Source organism: Lathyrus oleraceus, chromosome 1, assembly GCF_024323335.1.
Source record: "Lathyrus oleraceus cultivar Zhongwan6 chromosome 1, CAAS_Psat_ZW6_1.0, whole genome shotgun sequence".
In the NCBI taxonomy this organism is placed as follows: domain Eukaryota; kingdom Viridiplantae; phylum Streptophyta; class Magnoliopsida; order Fabales; family Fabaceae; genus Lathyrus; species Lathyrus oleraceus.
In genome coordinates this window covers 303936320-303946685 of record NC_066579.1, presented here as the reverse complement: position 1 = coordinate 303946685, position 10366 = coordinate 303936320, and the positions used below count along the sequence as shown (strand labels likewise).

At 33.2% G+C, this 10366-nt stretch overlaps 1 protein-coding gene across 1 annotated transcript; it reads left to right on the top strand.

The window, feature by feature from the left end:
- The first annotated feature begins 7737 nt into the window (after window positions 1-7737).
- LOC127131868 (pentatricopeptide repeat-containing protein DOT4, chloroplastic) lies at window positions 7738-9858 on the top strand. Its single transcript, XM_051060761.1, has one exon. The coding sequence runs from the start codon at window positions 7806-7808 to the stop codon at window positions 9624-9626; it is 1821 nt and encodes a 606-aa protein (XP_050916718.1). The 5' UTR covers window positions 7738-7805; the 3' UTR covers window positions 9627-9858.
- The last annotated feature ends 508 nt before the right edge of the window (window positions 9859-10366 follow it).

The window sequence follows — 10366 nt, the reverse complement described above, 5'->3', positions numbered from 1 at the left end:
AATAATTCGCGTAGTTTGTGAACCACGGGATACCGATGACAGCGAGGATGTGTTCATCAGCGAACTCATCCTTTATCGGTCTCTTTTCTTCTATTTCTTAAATTGGTGACATTCGGGATAAATGATCCGCTAATGTGTTTTCACATCCCCTTTTGTCCCTAATCGCTACATCAAATTCTTGGAGGAGTAAGATCCACCTGAGAAGCCTCGGCTTAGAATCCTATTTAGCAAACAAATATTTCAAAGCAGCATGGTCAGTATAAACGACAACCTTAATCCTAATAAGTATTGCCTGAATTTGTCAAATGCATAAACCACGACCAATAACTCTTTCTCAGTAGTTGCATAGTTCATCTGTGCAGGGTTTAACACATGACTAGCATAGTAAATGACATGTAGCAACTTCTCTCTTCGTTGTCCTAGGACTGCCCCTACAGCAATATCACTAGCATCGCACATGATCGCAAACGGAAGAGACCAATATGGGGCAATAATAATTGGTGTTGAAATTAATTTGTTCTTTAATGTCTCAAAGGTTGTGGTGCATTCTTTGTCGAACATAAACGCCTTATCCTTAACCAATAAAGTGGTTTGCAGTTTTGCGATTTTTGAGAAATCTCTTATGAACCTGCGGTAAAAACCTGTGTGTCCTAAGAAACTCCTGATACCCTTCTCATTAACATGATGTGGGAGCTTAGATATCAGTTCCACCTTTGCTTGGTCAACTTCAATTCTCTTGTAGGAAATTTTGTGACCCAGTACTATTCCTTCTCGCACCATGAAGTGACATTTCTCCCAGTTCAGAATTAAGTTTGTTTTCTGGCACCTGTCTAAAACAAGAGAGAGGTTAGTTAAACAATTATCAAATGAGGATCCAAAGACCGGAAAGTCATCCATGAACACTTCCATATGCTTTTCAAGCATGTCGGCGAAGATGGAAGTCATGCAGCGTTGGAAGGTGGTTGGTGCATTACACAACCTGAATGGCATTCTTCGGTATGCAAACACGCCATACGGGCATGCGAATGATGTCTTCTCTTGGTCTTCCAGAGTAACTACAATCTGAGTATACCTAGAGTATCTATCTATAAAATAGTAGTAATCATGTCCATCTAACCTTTCCAACATTTGGTCAATAAATGGCAACGGGAAGTGGTCCTTCTTAGTCGCTATGTTCAACCTCCTGTAGTCAATGCAAACGCGCTAACCGGTAATTGTCCTAGTAGGGATTAACTCATTTTTTTTCATTCCTTATTACGGAGGTCCCCCTTTCTTTGGGACCATATGCACCGGAGTCACCCAAGGGATGTCAGAAATAGGATATATAAGACATGCGTCTAACAATTTCACCACCTCTTTTTGAACTACTTCTTTAATTGTTGGGTTGAGTCTTCTCTGCGGTTGGACCACCGGTTTGTGGTATTCTTCCATGAGAATTTTATGCATGCACACAGTAGGGCTAATAACTTTCAAATCCTCAATTTCTGGTGGTGGTGGATTATCTGCCATTGTTTCGATCTCTCTCTCTGAACCTGAATCTGAACCTGAATGAATGGAAGGATGTTCTTCGCCTGATTCTAGTCTTGCCAATCAAACTTGTCTGAGTCTTGTCCATAAAGTTCTTTCAATTTCTGCATCAAAAGGAAAATCAGCTGAGGCCTTACCTCGCATACAAATATCAGACACAAATTAGTTGATATTAATTGAAATAAATTATTAAAATAACGGAATTAGTTGCATAACAACAAAATTTCAATTGAAATAATTTAAACTTTATATTTGGCAATCCCCGGCAACTACGCCAAAAACTTGATCGGGAAAATAGCAAGTGTACTATTTTTCCAATGTAGTAATAATAGGGATGTTTCCCCAAAGATCGATCTCGAGGACTGCGCAACAATACAGGTTTAAATTGTGACTCAATTGAACAAAACAAATAATTGGGGTTTTGTGAAAAGTCACTGTATAAGGGAATAAGAAAAGAAAGCAGAATAAATATTTTTCATAGTGTATAATAATATGCCAAGGATGGTGTATGAATATCTCATGTAATGACCTTGAATGTATATCTCCTTAAACACTTTAAAATGTGCAATTACCGGATCTTAAAATGGTTTCCTCCTAAGACCTCAAAGGGAAATATTTGATCATTCATTCTAATCTCTAAGTCCTTAGGCGATTAGAATGAAACCAAGCCGTACAAATTAACAAGATGAAACCGGTAACCATAGGGTTTCCCTAGCCATAGGTGATATCTACTACAGTTTCACTGTGCAAAAACCTTAACAATTGCAATCCCGCAAATTGTTAACCACATAACAATCCTTATTTTTCTGATAAAGAAAGTATTACAAACATTGCACAGTGAAATTGACAAACAAACATAATATATTAAGGAAATGAACAATTCAGAGTCATTGCACAGTCAATTCAAGGACACCCCATGGCATTGAAGGGTTTAGCCACTCATATTATTCAAATAAGATACAATATAAAATTTAGACATTACAAAAGTAAGGGAATCCCGTTGATCTTCAATTGCATCCGCTCTTGAAGGACCTCCGTTCTTCGCCGCTCTTGATCGCTTCAATCTTTATCGTATCAAATTTGTCTTTGTGTAAAAGTCCCTTTCTCCCTATTCAAAAATCCCCTAAATAGTTCCAGACATTTCGACGGTCCACTGCCCAAGGTCAAGATTCCCACAAGCCAAAAATCATTAAATATTCTGCTCTCACTTTCCAAGTCATTAAAAGCTCACCTACCAACAATGAACACCCATATTGTACCGTCCAATTCACATGTGAAAAATGCTTTTCCCTCCCATTTTTCCTTATCCGATTCAGCAGGTTTTAGGCCCAAACACGATTCCTTCCACATGCCAAAACTCAAATCTACATTGAACCTTGAGGACAGGGTTCTTCTTGGGCCAATGAGTATTGATAAGAAGATTTCAAGGTCCATTAGAGAAAAAAAGAAATCAGTTTTATTAAAGGATTTTTATTATTAACTAGGGGGCAATTAGTATTATCTTTTGGTCTTAGTTATGTTATTTTAGAAGTGACCTATGGCCCATTATTTTTAGTAGAAAACCCTAGCTATTTATATTGTAAACACTTTGTGAATTGAGATATGAAAAATCTGAAAAGTAATTTCTTATATTATTTCTTTTTATACAACTTAGATCTAAATTATAGCTTAGTAAAACCTAACATTCTTTATATATTTTTTTAAATTTTATATAACATTGTTTCAAAGTGTTTTTAGAAAAGTGTAAAAGCTTTCATAGAAAATTATTAAAATAAATATGTTAATTTTATTAAATAGTAATATATTTTTATTAAAAAATAATTTAACAGAATAAAAGAATATTTTAAAAAATATTATTTAAGAGATCACTTATCTTTAATAGCCATTTCATCAAAATCAAAGTCAGATTTAATATTTGTAACATATATTACAAAAGTCAAACAATCATAGAGATTATTTCTGGTATGAATAATTATATAAATAAAATACTAAAATTGTTATCTTCAAAAATATACTACATTTGTATAGGTTTTAAAGTTTGAAATGTAATTCATATTAAAATGTTTTCCTGGTCAAATATTTAAATGTTTTATAGGTAGATATAATATAAACTAAAATGTGAGCTGTGAAGGAAATAAATTAAAACATGTTATATATTTTTTTTGAGAAATACTTTTTATTATGCTTGACAAAAATAATCAAAATGGTATATTGTACATATTAACATGATTTTTCTGAACAATCATGGTGAAGTTATTTAGGAATTTGTCTATAAAATCGAACAAATATGTCATTCAACTTTTTAATACGTTTAAGTCATTTAACTTTCAACTTGCATATTCCATTATTCAAAAGTTAATACAATATATTAAAAAATTTGGTTTAAAGACTAATGTTAAGATTTATTTTATCAAATAAATGATATGTTTGAATTTTAAGATTGATCTTTAATGTCAAAATTGTCAAGGTATAGGAAAAATGAATTAAAATATTTCACACAAAGTGTATATGAGATTGTAAAAACGGTGTCTTTAAAAACTAAACTCTCTTTGAGTTAGTGAAAACTAAACCCATTAAGATTGAAAAAAAAAATGAAAACTATATTTCACTACGGTTGGTAGAAACGATCATGGTGAAACTGTTTTAATTTCAATATAAATATACAAATTAAGGGTAGACACCCTTTTTTGTTACGAAAAAATGGAAAATTGCTGGTGTTGGAATTTAAGATGTGTAATCCTTAATCTATCACCAGTGTTGATATACTCGATTGTGTTAAAAAGTGTTTTATTAAATAATAAAAAAAAAAGTCGCCTAAATAAGAGTTATTATTTTGGTTGATTTAAAGGTCGATGTAATAAAATGTTACAAAATGTATATTTTGTAGTACTGCCTTAAAAAATCTCCTTCCATTATCAATCAACTTTTACACTCCAAAATAACATTCTTGTGTTTTATCACATCAAAATGAGCAACAGAAACTGCAATTTAAGGTAAAGAATATGTATTTTCTTCCTAATTATTTGCATTAATCTGGTTTATGCTGTGTAAAAATGAACGTTGAGTCCGTAGATGCATTTTTGGAGTAGGTTGCCTGTGTTTCGGATATGCACTTTTAGGTTGTTCTAAAGTTAAACTTGAATATTAAATCATTTTTTCTATTATGCTTAGTTGCAGATATGATGCAGCTTCATACTTTCCTTAAAGTTACCGTGTATGTGGATGTTCAATCGGATGAAGTTGAGGATGATGTTAAATCTGGTATGTCGAAGACGATGTTAAATCAGTTGATGTCGAGGTGGATGTTAAATCGATTATTGTTGAGGTAGGTATTTGTAAACAATTTACAATTAAACATGAGTTTGTTGAGCGTGAACATATGCTCCAATTGTTTCGTACGAAGGTCGCCAAACTTGGGTTCAACGATATAATTGGTAGGTCTGATAATAGTTCTGATAGAAGACAAACATTTGTAACAATGAGATGCAAAAAAAGGGACAAGTACCAACAACCTATTCACAAGTTAAAATAGGATGATACCAGATCGAGAAAGTGTGGGTACCCTTTTAAGGTGCATGGATATCGGAAGGCGAATAATACATGGAAATTTAATATGGTTTATGGCATACATAATGATTGCTTGTGTCACAAGTTATCCGGTCATCCAATTGTATGTCTCCTTAATCCTGAGGAGAATGAGCTTGTTTCTAGCATGAGATTAAACATGGTGCTGCCCAAAACATACTTGCAACGTTGACACCGAAGAGAACTCAAAATGTCTCAAATATCAAGTAAATATACAATGTTCAATATCTGTAAATAACAATGCGATAAGAGGACCAAAAACTGAAATGCAACAATTATTGAAGCTTCTGGATGATGATCAATACGTTTTTAGGTACAAAGTGTGTGAGAATGGAGTTACTGTTTGAGATATATTTTTGACTCATCATGATTCCATCAAATTGTTCAACATATTTTCAACTGTGCTCATAATTGATTCAACATACAAAACTAACAAGTATAAGCTTCCACTTCTGGAAGTTATAGGTGTTACTTCGACGTAGATGACTTTTTTAGTAGGTTTTGCATTTTTAGAAAGCAAAAAAGAGGACAACGTTAAATGGATTTTGGAAGTGTGTGACACTATGTTGAAGGATCAAGAAAATGTGTCAAAGGTCATTGTAACCGATTGCAATACTGTACTGATGAATTCAGTGTCAAAGATGTTTCCTACATCATATGCATTACTTTATAGGTATCACATAATCAAAAATGTGAAAAGCATACTTAAACCTATAGTAGGGACCAAATAAATCAAGGGTGAAGATGAGAAAATGGTCAAAGCTTGTGTGATAATGGAAAGCATAATGGATTCTTAGAATGGTGTTATAAATTCTTCCACAAAAGAGTTATATGCAAAATAGAATGTGTATTGATCTGACAGATATGGTTTATCATAAACATTTTTCCACTTTGGAGTACCCCATCTAAAAATTTATCCAGATGCATCATGTGTATTGGTTGACTTACAAAATCACACAATTTTGTTCAAGTTTATTTAAAACCGAGGTGTCCTATACCAAAGACATCATTGTAGTGGACTACACATTCCATAAAAGAGGTTGAAACTTGGTCGGATCACTTTTTGGAAAGGATGGAAGAGTTCACCAAGCTGAGCGATATTGAAAGAGAATCAAATAAGGAAAAGTCAAATGCGGCATCATCCATAGAAATAGATTTAGGTGGTGACACATATTTTGATATTTTTTAGTTTTTAACTTACTCTATATTTAGATGGTGACACATTTTTTGTATGTATTGTTCTCACCGATGTAATTTCGGTACAATTTGATACATATGTTATGTATATTCAACATTAGTTGTATAACAATTGGGGGTCAATTTAAAAAAAACTTTCTGTTTTACCTATTAACAACTTTGTCCTTGCATATAACATTTTCTGTATGAATAGTTGGTCTGTAGGACAATTTCAGAGATGCATTTCTAGATTAATCCCATTTTAATTGCAAAAACTACCAAATAGAGGGTAATTCGGAAATGCATCTCTATACAAACCCTTAGTTTATAAAAAAAATAGGGTGTGTCTGTAAATGCATATACGGAATATCCCCTACAATAGGATTGTGTGTCTAAGATCCATATTGATCTAAAACTTGTATAAATATGAGTCTCTCATCTCATCTTTTTAACAAAATCACATCACACCAGAATGAACATATATTGACATGTCACATTTGTCTACTTTAACGGCGTGAAGACCTCACTTGAATTTAGGATCACATGGTACAACTCTCTTGTATATTCGAAATCCATACTTGAGAATATCCTACAATACCCAGACAATCAAAGAGTTGTGAAATTCGAGTACCGTTCACTCTCAATTGATAACGAAGGAAAGATTCAGTTCAACAAGTTTGAGCTGAAGACGAATGAAGATTTAAGGGATACGGGGAGTACATTTCACCGTTACAAAATAAAGGGCATGATTGAAGTGGATGCGATAATTGCAAGATCAATCGAAGATATTCTAATAATGTTGCAACGTCCTAGTAAAATGTAATATTAAATATATGTTAACGGTTATATATATATATATATATATATATATATATATATATATATATATATATATATATATATATATATATATATATATATATATATATATATATATATATATATATATATATATATATATATATATATATATATATATATATATATATATATATATATATAATGTTATGTATTATGATGTTAATTTATATTTTTCGTTTAAATTTTGCATTTGTTATTAATTTGTGGTTTAAGCTAAGAGAGTGTATTACAAATATACACCTCCGTATAATTCTCTGAGTTTTTAAATAAGGTTATTACGGAGACGACATTCCGAATTCATATTATGAATATGGAGATCCAGATACATTTTTGAGCGACATGAAATGGCTCACCAATATCGACACCGACCGTCAAATTTAACAGGAGCTATTTATTTTTTAATTATTAAAACAATATATTTTACACCTAGTTTTTAAAAAGAGATATAAAAATATAATTTATTTTCAAAATCTATAATTTTATATGAGTTTTATCAAAAAAATTGATATAAATTGATATTTGTCTTAAGTCTATTTTTAAAATTAGATCAGTACCCTAGTGTACCCCTTTGTTTTTGATATAAATTATACTCAAATTTTCAAATTTAAGATAACAAACAATAGAAAGAACAGCAATGCCTAGAAACTGAAAAGTAAATGCCACTGCGTCCTTCAACCTTTGCCAACTTTCAAAGACCCCTATACCTATGGAACTTGATCATTCGAGACTCTACCAATAATGGTTTCTTCACTGAAACATTAAAAGTATATTCTTTTATGCACCACTCTCGTGTCCATGGCAACACCTTCACCTACCCTTTACTCCTCAAGTCATGCGCTAACCTCCTTTCCATTCCCCACGGTACAATGCTTCATGGCCATCTCCTTAGACTTGGCTTCCAAGCTGATACTTTTGTTCAAACTGCACTTGTTGATTTGTATTCAAAGTGTTCCATTATTGAATCTGCAAGAAAGGTGTTTGATGAAATGCCACAAAGAACTGTTGTTTCGTGGAATGCTGTGATTTCGGCTTACTGTCATGAGTCTTTGATGGATAAGGCAATGAGTCTCTTGAAAGAGATGTTGGTTGTTGGTTTTGAACCGAGTTCGTCTACATTTGTTTCAATTTTATCGGGTTATTCTTCTGATTTGAATTCTTTCGAGTTTCTCTGGCAGGGTATGTCAATACATTGTTTTGTTGTCAAACTTGGCCTTGTGTGTTTTGAGGTCTCTCTGGATAATTCATTGATGGGTATGTATGTTCAGTTTGGACAAATGGATGAAGCAAAGAAAATTTTCGAGATTTTAGATGAAAAGTCAATAGTTTCTTGGACAACTATTATGGGTGGATATGTGAAGGTTGGGAGTATTGTGGAAGCGTTCAAGTTATTTAAACAAATGCAGCATCAAAATATTGGCACTGACTTTGTTGTGTTTATGAATCTTATTTCTGGTTGCATACAAACGGGAGAGCTTTTGTTAGCTTCATCTGTTCACTCTCTTGTACTCCAATGTGGGTGTGATGAAGAGGATTCCATTGAAAACTTGCTTATAACTATGTATGCAAACTGTGGTAACCTTACATCTGCTAGAAGGATATTTGATGCAATAATAAGAAAGAGTGTTCTATCATGGACGTCGATTATTGCCAGTTATGCCCGTTCAGGTCATCCGGAGGAAGCATTGGATCTTTTTAGAAGGATGGTAAGGACGGAAATCAAACCAAATGGAGCAACCCTTGCAACTATCTTATCAGCTTGTGCTGATTTGGGTTCACTCAGCATTGGACAAGAGATCGAACAATACGTTTTCGAAAACGGATTTGAATTGGACCAACAGGCCCAAACATCTCTTATACACATGTACTCTAAATGTGGTGTTATTAACAAATCAAGAGAAGTATTTGAAAGGGTCAAAAATAAAGATTTGACTCTTTGGACTTCCATGATAAATAGTTATGCTATCCATGGGTTGGGGAATGAAGCTATTAGCCTCTTTGAAAATATGACAACTTCTGAGAGGATAAGACCAGATGCCATTGTTTACACTAGTCTTTTGTTTGCTTGTAGCCATTCAGGATTGATAGAAGATGGATTAAAGTACTTCAAAAGTATGCAAACGGATTTTGGAATAACTCCTACAATAGAACATTATACTTGCTTGGTAGATCTTCTTAGTCGAGTTGGCCAACTTGACCTAGCTCTAGATGCAGTTAAGGCGATGCCACCGGAAGTCCAAGCCAAAGCTTTGGGTCCATTGCTTAGTGCTTGTAGGATCCATGGCAATGTTGAACTCGGAGAGCTTGCAGCTGCCAAGTTATTAGATGTTAGTCCAAGAAGTTCTGCAAGTTATGTATTAATGGCTAATTTGTACAACTCTATTGGTAAGTGGAATGAGGCGAATACTATGCGAAATGCTATAGCTGATAAAGGAATGGTTAAAGAATGCGGCTGGAGTCAGGTTCAGGTCAGTGGTTAATTTCATGTTTTCTGCGGAAAATTTGGGACACGTGGATTAGTCAATATCGATAAGACTCTAAAAAGCTGAACTTTACTCTTCACGGAGGTAGCAATACACCAGAATTAGTAACTGAAAATATCATACCTTAATTGTCCTTTTTGCCAGACTTTCCTTAGATAGAGATATATTTATGTATTTTTTGCAGAATCACTACGAGTGAGTATATATGGGTTCATTTACTTTGCGAAAATTGGTTCCACCCTTAAATTGCATCGGACACGCTATTTGACCATTCATCCACTGATCCACTACACAAATAATCAAATCGATGTTCTTAGTCTCCAAATTCACCTCCATTAACATGCGATTGATATTAGTATTATTGAAACACTTGATATTCTTATTTCTAATCTATCAAATTCAGAAGATTTTTTGTTTGTCTGCACACTGTTAAGTCTAAATTAAATCTAATTTTGTTGATAGAACTAGTTATAATACTAGGTGTACAGGCCAAGCGATTAAGAATTTCGTTTTTGTTTTTTCATTTACCTCTGTCATGTGTTGCTTGCTAAGGCAATATGATCCAAAGTATAAAGAATTATAGCATAATATGCCAAAAAAACAAAATTGCTAATACTGCAGCTAAGAGAAACATGTATTTCTCTCAAAAGCTATGTTGACAAACTCAAGGAAGTGTGAAACATTAGTTTTAGAAGTTGATGAAAGATATTTTCCACACAATCACATAGCACTGCATG